The following is a 23,772-nucleotide window of genomic DNA, read 5'->3' on the forward strand; positions in this document are numbered from 1 at the left end:
TGTGAGTGAGGACAAAGCATGATGGGAGGACCCTTGTTGATTTGTGGGGACAACATTCACTCTAATAAGTCTTTAAGACAAGCAAGGATGACAGTGTCAGGTTGTAGGGCTGCAGGAGAATGTCGGGGTTGTCAGTTGTCAAATCCGGATTCCGAATCCTTGGCCTGAGGCACTACAAAAGACCTTCGATGATATTAATCTCAATCTTATTGAAGATATGTAGTTGGGAAATTTGTAGTCAAACAACATTAATGTTGTGGGCTAATTTGGTGGGTGGGTGTGAGATGTTTTAAAAACCTTTTTCTAAACTTTCCCCTTAAGTCATAATCAAAGATCTTAATTTTTCTAGGGTTCAATGATTGAAGGTTCAAAAACAATTCTCACAAAAAAATAATAATATAAAAAAAAGGGTTAAAAAAAGCTTATTTCCATGGAAGAACCTTTTGTTAATCTCTTTGATCCAGTATTTTTTAGATCTCATCCTCAGTTTGCAATAAATTGAAGAATAGGATGAGAGGTTTTTCTTTTTCGCAAAGAGTAGATAAAGAGGGATGGTTCACATTTGGTTTGGTGTGAGGTTGTTTCATGAAAATGTGTGAGAATGGCAAGTTTTGTGTAGAAAATTGGTCCCACAAGAAAAGAAGCATGTCCTTTCTAGCCAGTGAATTACGAAAGTATCCCTTTAGAACCTAAAGCAATGTGGCACAGTATTATGTTAAGTAGTCCAAGAAGAGGATTTTGGTTAGTAAGTATTCACATAAGAGAACCTAGAGTGTTGTAACTTGGCTAGTTTTTTTTGTTGGTTATTCTGTGTACACAAAGTTGAAAATCAACCAGAGGTTTTGAAATTAGGAAAAAGATGTGGGATCTGGCCCAATTCAATGCCTCTCTCTAGTGTTCAAGGACTAAATTACTGAAATAGAAATCTCCTACTCTAGTTTTTCCCTTGCTTTTGTTCTCTCATTTACTTTAATGACAATTGGCTTATTTTGTTACATTAATTTGTAACTACAGAAATCTAACTCAGTGATAGGATCGTAACTATTTGCTATTTCCCCAAAATTAATAATGGCATAGGAACCAGTGAGATATCATAACAGATGAACAATAATTTTACAGTAGGATCCAATCTCAACAAAATCCGCAATTAACAGCATAGTTACCTCGACAGAAGAAGAGATCAAGAGTACAAAGATGATGACAAACAATAATCAACAATGAACGTTGACAGCATAATACATATATCAATTCACATTACTGAAACATATGAAGGTTATTCCTCCAATATCAAACAGTCTAAGAACCACGAGATCTCAGCGTTCCGACAAGAACAAAGCTAGGAAAAATCAACATAATTCATGATTCTAAACCCAGGACCATTTTACTTCTTAGTGCTCGGTTTACCTCCGGATGAATTACCTCCCGATCCCGCCTGAGCCGCCTTCTTCGCGGTTTTTTCTTGTAGCGCCTTAGCATCTCTAAACCAAAATGGAAAACCAATAATAAAAAAAAAAAACCCAGATCGAAACAAAAGGGAAAAAGAATGAAGAGAGAGGATAGAAGATAAAAGAAAAACCTTTCACGGCGCTGCTCGGGAGTCAAACCATCGTCTTTGTTTTTTCCCTTGCCACCGTTGCGAGCCTGAGCCCTTTCTCGGTCTTTCTCCCTCTGGTTTCCGCGTAGAGATCTGAGTCAAGGGAAACAAACTTGAAAGAAGAAGAAATTTACAGAATCAATGAATCAAAAACACCTTAAAAGAAAAGAAAAGAAAGCATAAATTGATGGAAAATCGAAAGAAAGAAAAAAAAGATGAAAATTGAAGATTGAGAAGGATATGAGTCATTTGAGGGAGATTATTGAAGTGGGTGGTGAAGAAGGTGGTGGAATTGGAGGATTGGGGAAGAGACTTAGGCGAAGAAACGAAGAATTCCAATCTCTAAAAACAGAGAGTCAACCGAAGGTAATCGAAAGAACAGGGGAATCGGAGATTCATTATATAGTGAGTGCTCCCACTTGTATTCCTATTCTATTTTATCCTCTTCTCTTCTCTTCTCTTCTCTTCTATTCCTTTCTTTCCTTTTTAGTAAAAAACAAAAATTAACCTAAACTTTTAGAATAAATTCTATTTCCTTTTTATTTTTTGGTTTTAGTTTTGTATGAATCCTTTTTATATTTTGGCTTAAATTTAGGTTTTGTTTTGCCTTACAACCAAAATTAGCAAAATAAAAGGTTTGCTTTACTTTAATAAAAAAAAAATATTTAAATTGATAAAATAGCAAAATCAAAAAATATGAAGAAAAACAAATTGTTGAAACAATGTCTTGGATGCCTCAATTTTGAATCCTAAATACAATTCTTTAAGAAACCACAAATACTCTATAATTCTTCAAAATCAAACTACTAACACGCAGTTAACCTCTATCATCATCAAGGCTCCACATAATTTTTATAGTCATTTCACATCTTCTTCAAATTATGCACGTTCAAGCATAAATGATTGGAGCTTCTAGCATTGTCCCCTTCAAACCCTTCAAAGACTTCATACATTTGGCACAAATCAAGGGATTTTCTTCTTGTCGACTCTTCTAACCGGAGATTCACGTGTCAAAGAACCAAATTCCAAGAAGAACCACGAATGAGAGAAAGAACATCGCGATGAAACTCACTATGAAACTCGTCGAAAATGTCACTCAACCCTTATATCCTCCTGCTCGCGCCAAACACAAACTTTCTCTCTCTCATTGTGTTTGTCTCTTGTGCCGACCGCCCCCTCTCTCTCAATCTCATTCTTTTCTTTTCTTTTCTCAAATAAAAGTAAAAAAAAAAAGATTCAGATAATTGCAAAAATACTATTGAGGCATAATTACAATTCTAAAATTTAAATTCAAATTGTTATTAAAGATATATTAAGTACTGTTTAATAAATTATTTAAAAAATAAAAAATAATCTTTAAAATCTTATTTATATTTGGCATTATTTTAGGAGAGGATCTAAAATTTATATTCAAATTGTTATTAAAAATATATATTATGTATTATTTAATAAATCGTTTAAAATATAAGAATGTTGAAAATCTTGTATATTATATTTGTCATTATTATAGGGGTGGTTGTTGCAATCTTGTCCAGCAACAAAATAGCAGATTTAGTTCAACTAAATTTGAATGTTGTTCGCAAAATACACCGTGCTACTATTTCAAATATCTCGTCTTCTCATTTTTTGAGCTATTCAAATACATTGAATTTGGAATATATGAATTACCCTATACCCCATAGGAATGGTACTATATATTGACGACCAATTTTTTTTACATTTTTGTGTGTCCCAAATTTGTTGTTTATAACATCATTCATACTCGACATATACTATGTTTAGAAAATCTTAATTCTATTGGTTATTATAAAGTTTGGTTAGTTAAACAACGTGATTATGATTCAATGACACTATTTAGGAAATCATTCTGATTGTTGGTTTTGTAACAAATCCATTTTAATATTAAGTTTTTTGAATTGAGAAAGTATATGATTATATTAACAAATAAATATTAATATTTGAATATGTGATCATGATATAGAAAGGATAGTTTATCACACTATTTAAAAGTATTATTACAATATAATTGACTTCAGCAACATATGCTATACATTCTGTCAAATACTGTGGAGCTAATCTGTAAAGAATAATATTGTCCTGTAGTATGTACAAATACAATGTAACTCTATAAAAAATCAACGCAATCAAACTTGGCCAATTTAACCAATAAATCGATTTTGTTAAATTAAGAAAAAAAGAGAAATAAACAATAAAACAAATGAAACAAATTAAATATATTCAAATTTATACTTTCCTTATATTTTCTAAACAAATATTTTCAAGTAGGTTAGTGAAATATATTTATTTACTAACCATACAAATATTTTTAAAGAGCTCAATCAAATATTTTGGATTAAATCGAATTTATTAATTTAGGGTTAATAAATAAATAAATTTAAAGATTATAAAAACAAATTAAGACTAATAAAAATTTTCCTATATCAAACTAAATGGTTGTTATAAAAAAATACCAAAACAAATAAATTTTCAATTTCAAATTGTTATTAACTATACGTATTTGGGTGGTAGTTAAATTCAAATTGTTACTAGAAATAGGAAAAATATGTATTATGTATTATATAATAAACTATTATGAAATATAATGAAATTGAAATTATCTTAGCCATTATTTTAGAGGTAAGAAAAAAAAGTTGAATTCAAATCATTATTATAAATTGTTAATTAATTGATTTAAATCCCAAGAATCCAAAAATCGGGTGTAAATTATAGTCATATATTTAGGGGATGTCATCATATTTAGTTCAGACTTTTCAAAATTGAATGTTATTTGCAAATACATTGTATCTGTGATATTCTATTTCATTCTTTCATTCTTTTGCAAATACATTGTATCTGTGATATTCTATTTCATTCTTTCATTCTTTGTCATCATATTGCCAACTATACATTGTTAACATTTGAGGTTTTGATATAAATCTTAATATTCTTTTGATTTACTATTTTTGTTATTTAATATTTTGTGATTCGTTATCTAAATAACAATTTACTTAAATAATTATATTCTATATAACATTTTAGAAGCCCAACAAAACCCTAGATTCAATCATGTATAATTATAAAAATACCATTACAATTCATGCAATTAATTTTCACATTTTTTTTGTTTTCATATGTGCCTCCTTTTTCCTTTGAGATAGAGATAGAAACACTAAGATTTTAAATCTAAATTTCTCTAAATAACTGTTATTTAGGTTGTGATTGATTCATGATCCAAAAATTATCTTGAAAAACAAATAATTTAGTGGAAAAAGAAAACAAACTCTTCTTTTTTATTCTTGAAAATTCAAAATTTGTGTTTGGTATGAATTTGAAAATACAATAGTGTATCTCTTGTTCACAATTTCTAAAAATAAAGAAAATGATAATTTATTATTTTCGAAAATTGGCTATTTCATACATCGCACCCCGTCTCCAAGCCCCTTGACTTTTTCGGGCCTACAAGAGGGTGCAAGGGCTAACAAATAGTGTCATACTTTGATAATACTCACCAACTAACTAACCTACCTATCATAGCAGCCTCTAAACTAACCTTGCATGTTAACTAAAACGACACAAGCTAACAGCTTAACAATTATACTAAAAAATAAAGAGATACAACATAAACATTATAAACTTTTTTATTTAGACCCACGACTTCTAACTTATGCTAAATGAAACCACATTTTAATTATTAAGAAAATAAGCTCAAATCACCAATAGCAGTTGTAGGGCAAGCTCAACACATTGAACACCAGCTGGAAAGTGAGAATACGTTTTGAAAAGAATAAGTTAAAAAACTCAATGAATGACTATTTTATAAAACATGTTTTTCTAAATAGTTATGTGATAACCGGTAGAAATACAAGTTATTATAGACTTTTAAGTAAAATAATGAAGTTTCGTTGCATGAGAAAGGAAGAAAATAGAGAGAAAAGTAGGTAATTTGGTTATTTCGTAAAATGAATGATACAAAAGAACTTTATCCCTATTTTATTGCTCATTAGTGTTCTTATCAAAGGATTTTAGGTGAAATGGAGTGAAGCTCGGCAATACCATGTATACGAGAGATGACTAGTTCAACCTTTGTGGTGAAAATAAATACAAGCTAGGCGATTAAGGCACTAGCAAACAAAATTGGTTGGCGACATGAGCTTAGCTTAACTGACATATGTATGTTCCAAAAAAAACAAAAAAAAAAAAACAAAATTTGTTGGCGAAAAATTATGAGAAATGACGAAAAGACGTCTGTGTAGCACTTTTTAGAAGTTTTAATGGCATGCATAATTTTGGCCAAAAAGGGAGAGAGATTCATCCCCCATATTTTCTCCCGACAAATAGGCAAAAATCATAGTCAAAAAGTGTGAAAAATCACACTTTAAGGCCTAACATTTCATTTGTATTCCATTTGTAAATTTTTTTATTGTATTGTCATATAAGATGAACACCATGACCAAGAGGCGTAATTTTTTTTTATTATTAAAGCAATGCACTTCTTCTTCCATTCTCCCATCTTTCTAATCTTTTTCATGTCAATATGTTTGGTTAGAGCGCTAGTGATAATTTGTGTTTTTGATACTTGAAGAATAATAATGGATGTTTTATGAATTTTGCTAAGTTAAATGTGAATGTCTTAACATTGCATATTCGAGAGAAGAGCAATGACTTAGATCGTAATCACCTGACAAGTGAAAACCACATTTAACTAAGCGAATGGTAAAAAAATTGTAGCAATGCAATCTTATTGCCAAACTCATCCTTTGCATACATTACTGTGAGGAAATCATGTGTGCAGCGAACGCATTGAGAGGTTCCCGCCTTAATTAAGGATAAATTATTTATGAAATATTCAAGATGATCAGATATAAATCATAGATTAACTGTGTGTATCTTCATCCTGAGAGGCGAGCAAGTATGACAAAAGCACCGGGAGACTGCTCGCCTTAATACTTAGTTAATACATGCTTTGCATTGCCTCATAGATTGATCGGGTTACAAGTTTGTTAGAAAACCCTTAGGATTTACGTCCTAAAAACTCATAGATTGTACATATAATCTATTGATCGTCATTAATAAAGTGTTATTATTATAATTTCAATAAATGTTATTGATTATATTATCAGTTTTTTCTTAATAATCAAAATCTAATAAGCTAACATCCTAAGTTGTTTGATGAGTCTTGAACAGTATGTAAAGACATACAGAGATCAATGTTCAAGATCAACTTAAAGGGTTCATAGTATAAGGTTAAGGTTGAGTACATTATCTTGGTAACACTATGAATACGACTCACTTTGTATTTGATACAAACGCAATGATCCAAAGGGTTCATGTAGGTGACATGCGGGTGAGGATATCCTATGCAATGAGTTTGCATAAGATCGGGCCACAAAATAGTAACCACTAGATGTAACTCCGTTAACTAGTTGAGTTTCTATTTCATTAGGATGACCTAGGTAACTTAGTCTTAATCCTGAGTGTATTATGAACTCCTATTCACGAGAGATTGTCCTTTGATTTGTATGAGTGAGAGTGACCAGATCGCCGACTCAATATGCTTATCATTTTGGGGACAAAATCAAGTGGGGAGCTGGGAACATAATTACACAAGATGGAACATAATTACGTTTGGTGATTCACGCGGTAAGACCAAAGTGTGATAGTAAGATGCTGGTGAGCCTGTAATTCGTCATAGGGAAAAAGATTAATGGTATACATAATTAATTACATAAAACGAAAGGACAACAATATTTGGAGAAAAGTTTTCCTCATCAATTTCTTTGGACAAATGAACGACATATCCATTTTTCTCTTTGAGATTTTGTATTAATAGGTGAAGTAGGCATTCTTAGGCCAACATGTAAAATAAATATGATACGATAAGTTTTAGATAAATTATCTATGACTTGGTAAAATATTTATTGCTTTTGGTAAAGTAGCCATTAGGAGAATCCTTTGGTGGAATGTTCCACCACTTTTTATATTTGTATTATATAAGTTATTTTAGTTTTTTAGATTATAAAAATTATTGTTTACAAAATCTTATCAGATAAGATGTCGTGTCTAATTCGATCTTATCTGTTAATTTTCTCAATTTCAACTATGGTTGAAGTCTAGGTTTTATAAAAGACTTTCAAAAGTTGTAATGCAAAATACATCGCAAAATATTATCGACCAATCACACTAAGCGCCTAATATTCTTATTGCTTCCACTTTTTGTAAACTTTGATCATAAGCTCCTAATATTCTGACTGTTTCCTTGTAAACTTGAGTTTGCTTGTCCATTGTGGCGAGAATCAAACTTCAACAGCAAGGGAGCTAGCTTAGGGTTTCACGGTTTGATTTTGAAGAAGACATGATTTATTCATATGTGAAAAAGGAAAATACATAAACATTATCTTGATGATCAATTTCCACTAACCCAAAGCCTTTCTTGAAGGGCAACACCCATCGAGAAAGACTTTAAAGTTAATAAAATGTCGTTTTGGGTTAATTTAAAACATTTTCTTGATGAGCATTGTAAATCAACAAAAAGTCTTTCTTGATGGACAAATCATGGGCCTTTGCCGGTGGTTTGCTTGATGAGAAAATAGTGTCAACTTAAATATATTTCTTGATGGGTTATACCCATCAAGAAAATTATACAAATACGACGTCATTTTATAGTAAGCCTGAACGATGTCGTTTTTTATTGGTACCAAAATTTAAAATAGGTGTAAATTTTATTTTGGTTTGTGTCAGACAATTACTTGATTGACAATGCCCGTGAAATAATATGGTATTCTTCATATGTATTATTGTCCATCAAGAAAGGTTTTTCTTGACGGTTTTTCACAATTAATGAAACAAAAAACCAACAACTCATAAAATTTGATGAAACTTTCGTATTTGTTCGTCAATGAAGGTATTTTTCTTGATGGTCTTTTTCCATGGCCTTCAAGAAATTAAATTTTGTGTTCGTCAAGAAAGACCTAATTTTTAGTAGTGAAGAAAATAATTTTTCCTTCTCTTCTTCTTCATTTTGTAGGTCGTTGCCCCCCTTTGTGCTTTTTGTCTGTTGCCTTAGCCGACTAAACATCATCGCTCTTGCTGATTCGACGTCCCACAACGAGACGATGTGACGTCGAGTGTCATTGTTCAATCATGCCCTTCGTCTTGCCCAGCCACCAAGCCCCACCTAGGTGTCCATCGTCGCTTCGTTCCTTCTACCTCTATTTATCTTCGTCGAAGTTAGATTGGGTAAGCTTTGGGTGTTTATTTTGGTATTTTCTCGATGGATTTTGAATACCCAAGGTGGATTGGATTTTAAATGGGTTCTTTCTTGACTTTGGATAGTTAATTGGGTGTTTTTGGAGTATTTGGTGGAGATTAAACTATTTTCCAGCAGTGTTTTGGTATTTTCTAACAAAGTTTTGGTAAATAACTAAGAGGTCAAAGTTGGATGTTGATTGATAGTGATAAAATTAATAATACTTTATGTTATGCTTTAGATTTGATTCAAGGAGGATGATTGTGTTTTGGAAGGAGGATTCTTTGCATAATTGTTGTTTGAGTATAAGTTGAGTAAGGGATGTACTACTGAAATCCTCTATTGTTAATAAGATGTGTTTCCACTAGTTTATACGTTGTTATGGACGAATTCTTACTATTCTTGTGACTACTTTTATAATTAGACTATGAAAGTACCACTAGTATACATGTTATGATTATCGATGATTATGTGATGATATTATAGGAATATAAATTTTTACATGCTAGGTGTTGGATTGACGGGGTCTGTTAACTTTTTCTATCTTCATAGTACATCCTGTGTTTTTTGCTATTATGATTGTTATGTGTACCCTGGAGGTCACAATTATAACTGATGTGTGCTCTTACGACAAATAATTTTGAGCCAAAAATTAATATACAATGTTAGTTCAATGAGTCAAGATTAGAATTAATTAAAGATGACACGGAAAAAGTTCCATGGTTTGGAAGATGGCACAAAATACAAAAAAGTGAGCATATTTGGTGAAGAAGATGTTGTCAATTGTGCATTGTATAAAAAAACGCGATGTCAAACCATGTCAGACGTGCACACTAATGTTGTCACCTTCCATAGTAGTTATTTAATACATTTTTAAAACTTTCTACATTTTTAGTTTTTCAATTTAAAATTTACAATTTAGTCATTTTAAGTTTCTATGTCCTATTCTCTTCAATTTACATTTAAGTGTATTTGAATAATTTTTGAGCTTTCACCCCATGCACGACCATTTGGCTTATAAAATGGTTTGTAATACTTTGAAAATTAAGAATAACAATATTAAAAAGCTTGCGCTTATTTACACCTTTTGATATTGTGTTATCTTTTCAAATATTGTTATTTGATGTTAAAGTCAATTAATTGGATTAGTTTTGATGAAACTAATACTGAAATGAGTTGTCTGTCACCATGATAGATTTTAGGTTTGTTCTAAGTTAACGTTTTTTATAAGTTTCTACGAACATTGCAAGCTCATCAGACTCAACAACAAAGACTAAAATGATTCTATGTGAGAGTTGAAAATGAATAAAGTTGAAGCTTAACACCAAACCAATATTTAAACCCTAAACCAAATTTAGAAAACAAAAAAAATAAATTAAAAATAAAAGGATGAAAGGAGGATGTGAATTTGTGTTTTCCACAAAAGCCCATTCCGTTCCAAACCCTCTGTTTCTTTTCCATTTCCTTTACCAAATGGCCACATTTCTTCTCTCCCACTACTCCTTCTTCTTCTTCTTCTTCTTCTTCCTCTTCGGAACCTCCACCGTCGACGGCGCGTACTGGTGCGTGGCCCGCAGCGACGCAACCTACGAATCTCTCCAAGCCGCCCTTGACTACGCCTGCGCCACCGGCGCTGAGTGTACTCCGATTATGTTGAACGGACTCTGTTTCCTCCCTAACACCATCCAGGCCCACGCCTCCTACGCCTTCAACAGCTTCTTCCAGCGCAAGGCTATGGCTCCCGGATCCTGTGACTTCGCCGGCTCCGCCACCATCGCCCAGAGTGACCCAAGTCCGTCCCCTCTCTTTACCTTCCTTCTCTGTTCTTCTTCTTGGTGTGCTTCAGACAGTTAGCTTTAAACTCTTTTTTTCATTTTTGCTCCTAATTTTAGCCTTATAAGGTATTTCCAAATAAATTAATTTTTTAAAATATAAAATAATAATCATAATAATTGTACTAAGACTGCATTAAAAATGCATTCATCTCAAATTTTTTAAAATGAAAAATCGATTCATTGTTGAACCATATTTTTCTGTATTTGTAAAATTTGTGCTCATGTTAAACTAAGTCCTTTTTCTACCTTTATCTTTAACATTGAAACATACTAAAATCCATTTGATTTTAATTCAAAAAATGTTTGTTACAATCAAAGTTGGTACAACTCATTATATATATTAGTGTGGAAGATTGTTAGTAAAATGTTGTTTATTAAATCAATTTAGAGAGTTACAAGTGTTAAAGAATAGTAGTAAATGGGTAAAGTTTTGGTTTTGATTATATTTCACATTGTTGTGTCTGTGCAGGTTATGGATCTTGTGTTTATCCATCTTCTCTAAGGTACACTAAATATTATGTTATTATTATTTTCTAAATGTTCATAGAGATAAATCTTATATTATATTCTACTTTTAGGAATATATTTAGTGGAGATTTCTTCATGTTCAAGTAAATGAGTTCTCTTTAGAGTCTTATGAAAATCCTATATTTGCTCTCCCATCCCCACTCAACTTAGTTTAAGGGAACAAACTTTGGTTTTTTGAGTCCTTCAACTTCTATTAATTTACCACCTAAATACTTGTATCTATTTAAACTTGTAAATTACTTTTATAAATATATCCAAATTAAACTTGAATTTACGTAAATATATCAATTTAAACCTCTCACTTTTATAAGTGAATTCAAATAAAACGTAACGGAGGTTTAAATAAGTATAATTATGTTAGTTCAAGATTTAAATTCATACAACCCTAAAAGTTAATTATTAGTTCGAGGTCTAAATTGATATAACTCTTATAGTTTAGAAAGCATATTGATACTTTCTCAAATAGATAATAGACAGAAAATAGGATATATTAATAGAAGAATTTGAAAAGATAAAAACACACTAATTTATTGCTTTATATTTTCATTCTTTTTAAGTTTTAAATATAGCAAAATAGATTTTAATATATATATATATATATATATATATATATATATTTACAAAATATGATAAAAAAATCATAGCATATCTACAGTAAAACCAGATCGAGTATTATTTTATATATAGATTATGATATTTTATATCTATAAGTATTTGAAGTCTTTTCATTTAAAATAGTTTTTTCTCTAAAATCAAGTGTTTTTTTAACAAGTTATTAAATAAAATATACTTGATTTTTTTAAAAAATTTAACATTGTGTAAAACACTCATTAATACATAATTATTTTACTAATAAAATAAATGAATTAAAATAGAGTGATTTTGTTTAAATGGGTGTAGAAATTGAATAGGCCAATTTAAGTTTTAAGATAAAAGAAAGTTTATGTTCCTCCATATCTTCTTCCATTCCATTGGAGGAGGTTTGATTGTTCAAATATGGGCATAAGAAGAGAACAATGCCTCTAACCTTTAAGAATATGAGAATGTCACCAAAAGAATTTGAAGTGATGGAGTTTGTAAGGTAAAGCCTAAACTTTACCATTGTCTCCAAAATTCTCATTCTTTCACCATCTACTTTAAAATAAAGATTCTACAACTAAATCATTTCTTGCACAGAAAATACACATTTTCTGTCCTTTTTTTTGTACCATTTTTATAACTTGTCAAAAGAGTGGATAAATTATAGGCTGAATTATTTATATTGAAAAAAAGCATAAACTTTACTAATTGCTTCTAAAATATTGTTTTTTAAAACTAAGAAAAAGTAAATGTAAATATTGCAATTTTTAATTAATTAGTATTGTTTTATTTATTTGAAAAATAGTAATGAGTAATTTGAAATTTAGCGAAAGGAAGAATATGATTGATTTGAAAGAAAGAGGAGGGTAGAGGGATTGTAGAAGATGTTAGTGTTGTGGGGGTGAAGAGAGCGTAGGATGAGTGAGATGGAAGGGATTTAGTTTGAAAATGAGGTTTCAATGAGTATTGAGAGAAGGGTGCGTTTTGGGGAGTGTACAAAGCTGCTCATATATCAGTATATGTCAGCCTTTTTCTTTGGTCATTCATTTCTGAAGCTCTCAGACCTCACCCTCTTTTCCTTTCTTTCTTTCTTTTTTTAAAAATATATTTATAAATACAACACAATTTTTTTTATGCAAATTAATACTTTATTATATTTATAAATATTTCTAACTTGTCATTTAAATCCATTTCTCAAATTAAGAATAAAAAGATATTTTTAAATTTTACAATTGTTTTGATATTTAGTCCAAAATAAAGAAAATAGATGAACATAAATGCTCTACTTTTAGAAATGTGAAAAGTATTAGAATCATGTTTAAAATATAAAATGTATTGAATATATATCTGTTTGTGATTCTTTTTATTATGAAAATACCGTATCAATATTAAATTCTTGAAATGAGAAAATAACTTAGGTATGGAAGTTTAATATTATAACTAAAATTGAAATATGTGTTGTTTTTATTTCAACTAACATTTATGAAAATGTATTGAATACTACTGTCTGGTGGCTAAATAATATTTTCTTTTTTTACTTTTGAGTTAGATTCATGTTTTTGATCCATTTTTAAAAAGTGAGAAATTATTATTATTGTGTGTTTTAAGTAGTGAGATCTCAAGATAAAAAACTGTATGAAGCGAGACATTTTTTTAAATATTTTAGGTTTGTCATTTTTACCATAATCTTTCTTCTTTCTTTTTTTTGTTGTGCAATCTTTTTTCTTCCATCTCTTTCTTTGTAATTTGTATTTTTTTTCAAGGTGTTGTTTGATTAAAGATCGTGTACCAAATATAAAATATCGTAGTACACGATCTTGAACAAAAATCGATTGGAAATTGGTACATGATCGTTTAGATTTGGCTACACGATCATACCAAATCTAAACGATATTGGTACATGTTGAGATCTTGAAAAAACGTTAAATATAAACTATATGGGATATCCCAACATTTTTATATTTGGTACACTATCTTGAAAAAAAATGGTTGGGATATTTATTTGGTACCCTATTTTGAAAAAAAATTGGGATACTGATGTTTAGAGATCGTTTAATCGCATATAATTTTTTAGATCATTGTGTATCATGATCATTTAGAGTAAAAATTATGCCTGCATTGAAATTATTCTATAATGGTAAATATTTTAAATGTTTGGTATATTTTTTAAAAAACTCCATCAAAAATGGAGATAGTTAGTGATGATAAATTTTTGTAATTTCTCTTTCTTATATATCCAACGGTGCGAAACCGAGAATTACCCTTAATTTTCTCATCTAAAATAGTTAGAATTTTCAACTTTTATGTTTTTCAATAGAAAAGAAAGGGGAAAAAAAGAGAATAAGAATTATAGATTGAGTGGTGTGATGGAAGATATAATGCATCAGAAGATGCTGTTGGGTTGTCTTTGTCTCCTAAAGAATCAATTCATTCACAACATTTTGTCTCCAAATCTTTTGCTTCATTCCTTTGGTCAAAGTTTTATTCAAGAATCTTTTTATGTCTCACATTTCCCTAAATTACACAATATCTCTTCTAAATCTGTCTTCATTTCAACAATTTCATCTAACAAAAGTTCATTTGTGATGATTTTCCAGCTCTGCAGGAGGAGCAATTACACCGAGCCCTCCAGCAAACGCAAGCCCCACAATAACAGTTCCTGGTACAGCTACACCAAACTTCAACAATGGCGGTACCAGTGACACGAATGGCTTAAATCCGGACTACAACCCGACATCAACCTCAAATCCAACCAACTCAGAAGCCTCTTTGAGTTCTACAACCCCAAAACTTGTAATTTTAATTTTGTTTTCAATTGCTATCTCACTCCCTTTACAAACAATGTAGGAGGGGGTGCCATAGATGGGGTGTGAGAATGTGCAGAGGGTTTATTCAGTTTTGTTAGAAATGATGAGGCTTCCAAAGGTTTGGTCAAATGTAGCTTTTGATGGGATGTTTTAAACTTTTTTTTTTCTTTGGGTGAAAACTAAATGACATAGGTAAATTCAGCAGGTAGGTTTAGTTAAGGGTTTCCACTTTCGTGAGGGGATTTACTCATTCAATTCAATGGTTTAATTTGATTCTTGTACTTGGCTATGTATATGACTAACTTTTAGTAGAAAGTTCAACTATTGAATTTAATTTCTTTATTACTTTAATTGCCCTTTTTAGTTGTGTGCTCCTAGTCGACTTTTGACTATTTTGTTTTAGTTACTAAATTTTACATAAAAAAAAAAAAGCATGATGAAAACACAAGACTTGTTCGTATAGAAATCGAATAATTTGGTAGATGAACAAAACAATGTTTATTAAATAAGTTATTAAACCATTTAAAAACTTGAGTTTGCTAAAGGGAAAGCACATTGTCCTTAAGTCCAATGTGCATTTAAGTTGGTCCACTCAAGAAACCTTTTTTTTTTTTTAATATAAAAAAATAAAACAATAATTATTTTCTAGATAAAATATGACACCAAAAATTTAAAACCAGAATGTTTAATTTTTTTTTTTTTTTAATGTGAAGTTTAGAGACTAAACTAAAGTGCTTCAATGAGGCTAAAATAAAAGACAAAAATATTGGGATGCTAAATCACATCCCATTATCTATTAATTGCCTTAACAAAATTGGTTTTTTTAGGAGCATCAATGATGAAGAATTACAAAAACAATACAAAACCCAATTGATGAAACTAAGTATAATTCTGAACCTCCACATTGCTTACCTTCTTCCATTCTGTGTTTGTGTGTGCTGCATTCATCAAGTAGGAACCTAAATAAGAACATGATGAAAAGCTCAGAAAATTTTCTATATGGCAATTAGCAACACCAGGGTATTTATCAACAATATGTACCATGGTTCTACTGTCACATATCTTCTTGTTTTCCATGTCTGTATGTATGTACCTTCTGCTCAATTAGACAAATGTCTGGTTGTCGTACGATGTATATTATATCCCCAACTGATTTATATGAGTCCTGGTTTCGATGCCAAGTCCACAACGCATGAGTTTCATTTTTCACCTGCAAGAAATACCTTTTTTAGTTTGCCACACTTCGAACATCGCATCCAACCGAACATAGAAAAATTTCCGTTGTGCATTTTTCTTTTGAGTATGTGGTATTGAGGTTTCTTTTGCCATCCTTGCCATGAAATACAACAATTCTTGAGGTTTGATCATAAGATTTCATCTTAATCCTAGGATCTAGGAAGACATGACACTTCTCTAGAAAGAGGGCTTATTTTGTGTTCTTAGCACATACCATTATATCAATATCACATAGAAATGAAATGTTGTTCAATCAAGAGAGAGAGAGGATGAACCTCCAAAATGCCATGGCCGAAACTACTTTCACGATATGCACTATAATCAGGTTGCTGATCCCAGCAGAATTTTCCTTCAGCTGGGCCTGATGTGAAATTGAATGCACAGAAGCCACCCATGTATTCATCCGGTGTCGAGAATGGGTCTGGACAGTTTCCAGGTTCATCAGCATGTTCAATTGCCATTTTCTCTCGGTTACCACCATCACCTACTGTTATGTAGACAGGACCACAACGATCCAAAGTGTAGTCATATACTCTATTCGACCTCTCATAGGCATGAACCTGATCATGAATGTACACCCTCCATCAGAAACAATGTTGTGAGAGTACAGGGATATTTTGCAAATATTAGTACATAGTAGTAATGGTATATTAATAATTAGGTCGCGAGATAGTCATGAAGTTTAATTATAAGTAGACAAAGTTAAGCAATTGGTGATTAAATTAGTGCATTGGAAAGATCTCAAGTTGAGGTCCAAGTACCTCAGATTACTTATTTATTTTGTAGTTTCTTCTTAATATTGCAATATATTAGTTCATATATTTTGTGTTTGGAAACAAAACAAATATGAACAATATTTTCTATGTAAATATGCATTTAACCATTCAAATATTTGTTTACTTAAATTGTGCAAATAAAGGGAACATCTGCAGCAAGTTGCAAAGAATCTGAATTGGCACATTATGTTCTTGTGACATGGTTATGATTTTGTAATTAGGAACTTATGATTTTAAAAAGATAAAAAAAAAAAAAAAAAAAGGCAAAAGAGAAGCCAAAACAGCATTGAATAGGAAAAAGTAACAGAACAGTTCACCAATGAATAAGGATGAGTTTAGTAAGTTTTCGAATGGTGAAAAATACTTTTTATTTAACGGGTACGAGCCTCTTTATTACATTTAATAAAAGAGACTAATGTTCAATGTACAAAAGAATTATACCAAGAACGTAAAGGGTGATCACAAACAAAAGTATAGACGAACTGAATAACAAAAAACAACACAAACGAAACCTGAGCAAAACAGTAGAAAAATAAGAACAAAACCAACTTAAAAATCTTTCCACAAGAAGCCCAAAATGGATGGGAGGAAAACACCAGGGAGAGCAAATAGCCAAGTAGCTTGTTGAAAAAATATGCCTCCAAGGTAGTTCTTAAATCTTGAGTGAGTGACTAGACCCAGAATATTTGAGAAGAACATTAGAGGGCCAAAATAATAGAAGCATCCGTCGACGTGATCCACCAAACCAGCCTTCGAAAATAATTGGCTGAAAAAATAAGATCAGGTCTAAAATCTGAACTCAAACCAAAATGACTTCACATTTCTCAACAATGGACTTCAAATGATCTGAAATTTCACAGTGCTATCTGGAACAAGGTATTGAGATCAGATTCTAAAGGATCCTTAATCGACTAGTCATCATTTTCCGCTATCTATGACATATGTTCGGCTTCATTGCTGCTCACCCTAAAAGGAGAGTCAAAATCTGAACAATCGTCTTTTTCGGTGATGAGAATGGGGTTTGGGTAGGAAAACCTCTAAAAAAATTTACCTTTGAATTAGGCATCGAGAAAACTGAGTATTTAAAATGAGGATGAGCAGAGCTTTGAGAATGTGACTTGTATGATTGAGAATGGTCTTGCAAAAGGGCACAATTTTCCTCCAAAAAATCAGGGTTCTGATCCAAAATCAAATTTTCTTTTGTAAACTATTTAAAAATCCTCTTAACCCTTTTCCTTCTAACAAAATGCTTTGGAGAAGTCTTGAAGGGATGTGGGAGAACTCTTGATTTTGGATGTTTTTTAGACTTCTTCTTTTCTGACACAGATTTGGTCAAGGAAGAGAGGGAAGAAGAAGAAAGAGCAATGAAGGAAGAGTTGGAAGTTCGAGCTTTTACAGAGGGGATTTCGGTGGGCACAAAACCAGCAACGGGAATGAAAGCAAAAAACTTTGATGAGGTTGAGGGAAGTGACTTTCTAAAGGAGGAAGGAGTTGCAAAGGGGTGGCCACACTTCGACTAACCTGCCTTTCCATCTATACTGAAACTTGGAATTCCAATTGGCAATAAAGAATCCTCAGTCGCAATAATCCCTTTCCTCTCTTGAAGGCTTCTCCTGCATTTTTCCTTTCACTTTTGGAGACCTTTTTCTTTTTCTCTCCTCTTCAAAAATGGCTCTTTAATGGCATGTGACTTCTGGACTTCCTTTTCAAGGCTTACAACGAGCGAGTTTTGAATAAGACTTTTTGCACCAAGAGGATTTGCAACCCTTGGACTACTTTCAGGAACTCCATGCACCGTCGTAACCTCTCTTCCGAAAAACATGAGTTTGGTCATTTCCTCTTGTTTCTTCCATCGTCGGTGGGAAGAAAGCTGTTGGGGAGTCTCTGTTTTTAGAATCTGATGCGATCTGAATCTGGTTTTCTTTTTGAAGCATAAACAAACAAGACGTGAATGGATTTCTTGAAAAAATTTCTGGGTTACAACCCCTTCTAAAATTGAGCCAAAAGAATCTAACTCTTCATCAACCAAAACTTGCTTTAAACAAGCCATGTCGAATGGGTTGGAGAAATCTTTTATAAGTAAAGCACCTTGAACTTTGATTGAGGATTCCAGACATTCAATATCTTCAAAATTCCAAAAAATGTTACCTCATTTTTCATCTAAAATTTCTATATTAGATGACATAAAACCACATAAATTTTTCTGAACTTGAATTTTTGCTTCAGTAACATTAACAATGTTCAATGTTTCATTTGCAATAGATACTAGTCCATCATAATAAGACGCAATAGCTTCAAAGGTTTGCTGGCTCCAGTAGTCTAAAGGTAAGATTTTAATCGAGATCCACTTGTTAAAACCCTTCACTACTTTCAGACAACTATGCAACTGTTTGTTCCACCTTTCAAATTTTAAATGAAAATGACAACAAACTTGCCATTGCCCCGGTTATTCAATAAAATCTTCCACCTCACCTTGATCCAAATGGAGTAAAGCACTATCCATAGACAAAGGATTGATAATGACATCAGAATCACAGTATAATTTTAGAGTGCTAGCTATTTCTGTCCATTCATCAAACTCAAACAGTTCAAAGATTGTTGAAATCAATTTTGCAAACTTCTGGATTCTTGATAATCCAATATTGGCCCGTACTCTGTTTTTCAGGTGCTAGAAAAGAGGAATGAATGTAATTCACTGGCTTCACCATCTCTGAATAACTATCTTTCAACACCTTAAAATTTTGCTCCTAATCTTCTTACTGCTTATTGATGACCTTAAATGGGATGGGTACCAAATCATGTATTCATGATTTGACCTTAAATGTGATGAGTACCAAGTCATGTATCCATGACTTGACCTTAAACGGGATGAGTACCAAGTCATGTATTCTTTCTTTTGGAAAGGAGACAAGCTTCTTTATTAATAATAATACTCAAAATACAAGAGGGTTATATATTGAGAATAATAGAGAAGCCTAGAAATGGGAGAGAGAGATAGAGAGAATCAGTAAGTGCACCCGAACATCTCAACTAGGTTGATACCCCCAAGTCATGTATTCATGATTAGACCTTAAATGGGATGGTACCAACTACCAAGTCAAGTAATCATGATTTGACCTTAAATGGGATGAGTACCAAGTCTGAGAAATTTGACTTAAGCCTCCAAAAATTTTGCTGAACAAAACCCAACCCTGCTTACCTTGACCTGAGGGAATATGGATGAAGGATTTACCACCTATACAGGGCCAAACAATGCATCTCATTACCCAACCGAACTTAGCTCTAAATCTAGGAACTGAAACCATTCAATTTTCAACTTTTTTATTTTTGAAAAAGAATCCATCTTTCAGTTGTTGGTTCAAATCTAAAATGGCTTCGTGAAACCATATAAGCTGAGGGAATGATAATGACAGTATTAAGTTGGCTTTACATCTTCCACTTTAAATGATTCATCCTCGTACCAAATGCAGAAAAACAAGTTATCAATATTACAACTTTCCACTTCCATCTCTGACTATGATTGAAGCATCCAAAAAGGAAAGAGTTTGAAAACACACTCGCTGGAGAACTGAAAACGAAGGTCTTTTTGCTGGAAAATTGATCGATAAGTGGTGTCGGAAAGGGAGAAGAGTAAGGGGAAGAGAGAGAGGAGAAAGGAGAAGGAGAGAGGAGAGAGAACTTACCTTCCAGAAAAATCAATTTTTCACCCGATTTGTTTTTTTTTAATAGTGAAAACTACTTTTCAAAAATTTCATAAGTTTCATTACATTATAAGAAAATGAATTTTAAAATTCTAAAAGGACTTAAAAGCACTAAGATTTCACCACTATTTTCAAAGGTCACACCTAGTTCATTCTAAATGCTATGAGAGTGGATCCAATCAACACTATACAGGTCATTTGTTATGTTGTCTAAAATAGATCAATTAGTCGCAACAAAAAACGATGAAATAAAGAGAACAAGAAAATCATGAAAGAGGACATACATGACCGTTGAAAACTATGTCAACTTTATACTTGTAGAGCAAGTCTTCCATTGCCATTTTCATACACTCTGCTTCTCTATAATGAGCAGTGTAGCTGCTGTACCAGGGTGGATGCCATGTAGCTATCAACCATGGAGTAACTTTCCTGTCAACTTTAGCCAGGTCTTGCTCTAGCCATTTGTATTGATCACCTGCACCAGGCGAAATAAAGCATGGTAGATTCAGCAATTTTAGTTAATATGGAACTTTTTAATCTAAAGGATTGTGGAAAGAGGAACAGGTTTTGGATTTACTTGATTTATCATATGAAATGTAGGCACCAAGCATTATAAAATGAATGCCACCAGCATTGAAAGAGTAGTAAAATGTCGAATAAGAGTTACTCTCTTCGGATGGGAATGAAAATCGGGAACTATAAGCTGCAAATGTTTGATTTTCAGCTTGCGGTTCTATCTCATGGTTCCCTTCCACCACCATCAACGGAACTTCAGATACTAGAGGCTGCATATACCTGATAAAGGAAAGGCAGTAAGAGATCATTTCCTAAAGTCGCATTAGGTACATCTTTTTCAACTAGCTATAGAACGTTGCCTAATTGTTTCTAAAAGAACCGAAGATCTGGATTCTTAACAACTTTGCAAGACGAGTCAGTTTAAATTTTTAGAATAAAGGAAGAAAAGGAGGAAGCCCTACTCACCTTCCCCAAAAGTCCCAACGAGGCTGATAAGTTTCATGAATAGGAGTTTCGGGAAAAGAACAAGAGTAACAATCAGAGCCAGTGCCATTTGTAAGATACAAGTTAGCATAACTCACATCCCCAATCAATAGAACAAGGTCGGGATGATTACTCAAAATATGATTAACTGTTGATGTAGTGTTGTATGTAAGACCCAAATCACCAACCACTGCTATTCTATTAGGGTAACTCTTAGGCCCAGAAACAGGCATGGTTCTGAAAAAATATACATCACTCATTTCTTCTGCAACTGAAGGGTCTCCACACTGATATTGGTACAAAGTATCAGGCTCCAATCCTGTCAGAAAAAATTAAGAGAGCTCCAGAAATCTTCTAATGGATGAAATCAGGTATTATAAGAATGATGTAAATTCAAGTTAGAATTGGAGTTGATCATACCCGTCAGACGAACATGGTGTATAATTCCAGAAGTATAGTTCCTGAGGCCTTCAAAGGGATAAAGTTGATTGTAGATAAGAGAATAACCCTCTGCTTGGTTATCCATTGGCATACTAAACTTTCCATACATGACAATACTCGCAACTTCTTCAGGATCTAGTGGTTGAATGTCGTCTCCAATTTGAAAGTCTCCTGCACATCAATCGTATCTCACTGAATTGAATTAATGGCTTCACATAACGTTAAATTCAAATCTCTTTGGAGAAAAAAAAAATCTGTATAATGAAATTTGAACAAATCATTGGCGAAAGCAATATAGAGTTTCTAAAGACAACATCTATTCCTCATATGGGAAAAGCATAGATACGGATATGAGACATAAACACATTGAGACGCAATTTTTTAAAAAAATATAGGACATGGACGTCTTTTCTCAAATGTGCACCTCAACAAGATTATACAATAAAACAAATGCGTTTGATGTATTTTAGTCTCAAATTTTCTCTGTAAATTCTCTGTCCTATATTATCATATGTCTATTTAGTATAGTTAGCAAATGTTCAATACGTGCAGTTACAAATGTTGGACCTATATTGACTTCGTACAATAGTTTCTATTATGTGCTAACAAGAGTCTAGTGTCAAGTGTTCGATAGTCCAATTATCGTAGTGTCCAGACTTTTGTTGATGACGCTGGTCAAACTAAAGTGTATATTCTACTTAAAGGGTGACTGAAGCATTTCATAGGTTCAAAACATGCAATCTTTCAATCAAAAATCGCCAACTCCTCGGAAGAAATATCAGTTCGTGAAACCACCCAATGCATGTTCATATTACACTTTTCAATTTCTCTCCAATAGAGTGTCAAACCGTGGGCAATCGAAACTATCTCCAATTGAAGCTTATGCCAGGAGGGATGTCTTTTACGCATTTTGTCAAACACTAAATGAAGCTTGCCAATAGAATTTCCAGAGCTTTACTCAATGAAGCTTGCAAATGAAGTAATCTCATATAATTCAATCTCGTAACGGGAGAATTGGTAATTTGAGCAAGCAAAAGCTACTTCAACCGATCAACAAGTCAAACAAGCAAGCAAGTACGCAACTAAATTAGCCACACTCCAAACGATCAACAAGAAGTATTAGAAGAACCTGTAATCCAAGAAATCCAAACGGAGTCATAATCTACAGAGAGTGAAACAGAAATCTGCTCGGGCTGAAACTGAGCCCCATTTTTCTGAACTCTCGGATCAGTTTCCGGCAAGTCCTCGGCCACACCCCGGAAGCTCTTATCAAGTGGGATGGTCACAGGCTTAAACGGCCCTTCAGCGGTGGAAGGAATTCTACCATAAACCGAACAAAACCTCAAAAGAAAAAAGGAAGAGAGCAAAAGAAGAGCAAATGGGAAGAGACCCATTTGCCTGGTTGGAAAATTCTGAAACCCCAGATGATGAAAATTAGGCAGTGGGGTAAGGAGAAATGAGAGGGAATGGGATTTAAATAAGAAAAGGGACGAAAATGAATATCAAATTGAATGGGGGAAAGGAAAAAACATGGTGGAATCCCCATGTGAAGGCAATGAGAAATGGCGACAAAGGAGATGACGTCCAGTGTTCTCTACCATGCGAATGGATTCGTTTTTTGGGAAAGCGGATTTCTCCACAAGTCCGAATTCGAGACTGACAGATAGAAAAAATGGTTTCTGGTGGCGGTTTCTTTTGTTAATTTATGAACTTTCGATAGTGTTCAACAAAATGATGAGTCTGAAAAAGAAGAAAAATATTATAAACGCCGAACGGTATTTATTGTTTCGAGGCGCTTCAGATACAATATTTCTCGAGTTCAATTACGATTGTGTCCCTAAATATTTAAACTTGATAAAAGGAAAATTAGGAGCCAAAAATCAATAGAACTCAAATACAGGTTTTGTTTAAAACTTGAGTTCAACTTACCAAAATCAAACTTCATAAGTTCATATACCAATTCATTTCTCTCTTACTCAACTTCCATCTCCACACTTTCTTTCCTTTCATTTTAGCGAAGAAGGAATATT

The 23,772-nt window shown here is 32.5% G+C and overlaps 3 protein-coding genes across 4 annotated transcripts; 1 reads left to right on the forward strand and 2 right to left on the reverse strand.

Moving 5' to 3' along the window:
* Window positions 1-1,062: 1,062 nt before the first annotated feature.
* LOC101214231 (small EDRK-rich factor 2) lies at window positions 1,063-2,052 on the reverse strand. The gene is made up of 3 exons (XM_004138912.3): window positions 1,837-2,052; window positions 1,577-1,679; window positions 1,063-1,478 (listed from the first exon to the last, which is right to left on the reverse strand). Exons 1-3 carry the CDS (start codon window positions 1,841-1,843, stop codon window positions 1,382-1,384), a joined length of 207 nt encoding a protein of 68 aa, XP_004138960.1. The 5' UTR covers window positions 1,844-2,052; the 3' UTR covers window positions 1,063-1,381.
* An 8,190-nt stretch (window positions 2,053-10,242) lies between these two features.
* LOC101214469 (PLASMODESMATA CALLOSE-BINDING PROTEIN 3) lies at window positions 10,243-14,940 on the forward strand. Its single transcript, XM_004138913.3, has 3 exons — window positions 10,243-10,632; window positions 11,145-11,178; window positions 14,380-14,940. Exons 1-3 carry the CDS (start codon window positions 10,314-10,316, stop codon window positions 14,627-14,629), a joined length of 603 nt encoding a protein of 200 aa, XP_004138961.2. The 5' UTR covers window positions 10,243-10,313; the 3' UTR covers window positions 14,630-14,940.
* Window positions 14,941-15,340: 400 nt separating this feature from the next.
* LOC101214711 (purple acid phosphatase 15) lies at window positions 15,341-23,478 on the reverse strand. 2 transcript variants are annotated; one of them, XM_004138914.3, is made up of 8 exons: window positions 22,872-23,478; window positions 21,722-21,913; window positions 21,284-21,620; window positions 20,880-21,097; window positions 20,587-20,777; window positions 16,101-16,385; window positions 15,631-15,799; window positions 15,341-15,548 (listed from the first exon to the last, which is right to left on the reverse strand). In XM_004138914.3, the coding sequence occupies exons 1-7, from the start codon at window positions 23,134-23,136 to the stop codon at window positions 15,644-15,646; spliced, it is 1,644 nt and encodes a 547-aa protein (XP_004138962.1). In that variant the 5' UTR covers window positions 23,137-23,478; the 3' UTR covers window positions 15,341-15,548; window positions 15,631-15,643. The 2 variants fall into 2 exon arrangements, with proteins under 2 accessions (XP_004138962.1, XP_031737178.1); XM_031881318.1 differs by having other exon boundaries at window positions 15,683-15,799; window positions 22,872-23,163.
* Between the last annotated feature and the right edge of the window lie 294 nt (window positions 23,479-23,772).

Source organism: Cucumis sativus, chromosome 2, assembly GCF_000004075.3.
Source record: "Cucumis sativus cultivar 9930 chromosome 2, Cucumber_9930_V3, whole genome shotgun sequence".
Taxonomy (NCBI): Eukaryota; Viridiplantae; Streptophyta; class Magnoliopsida; order Cucurbitales; family Cucurbitaceae; genus Cucumis; species Cucumis sativus.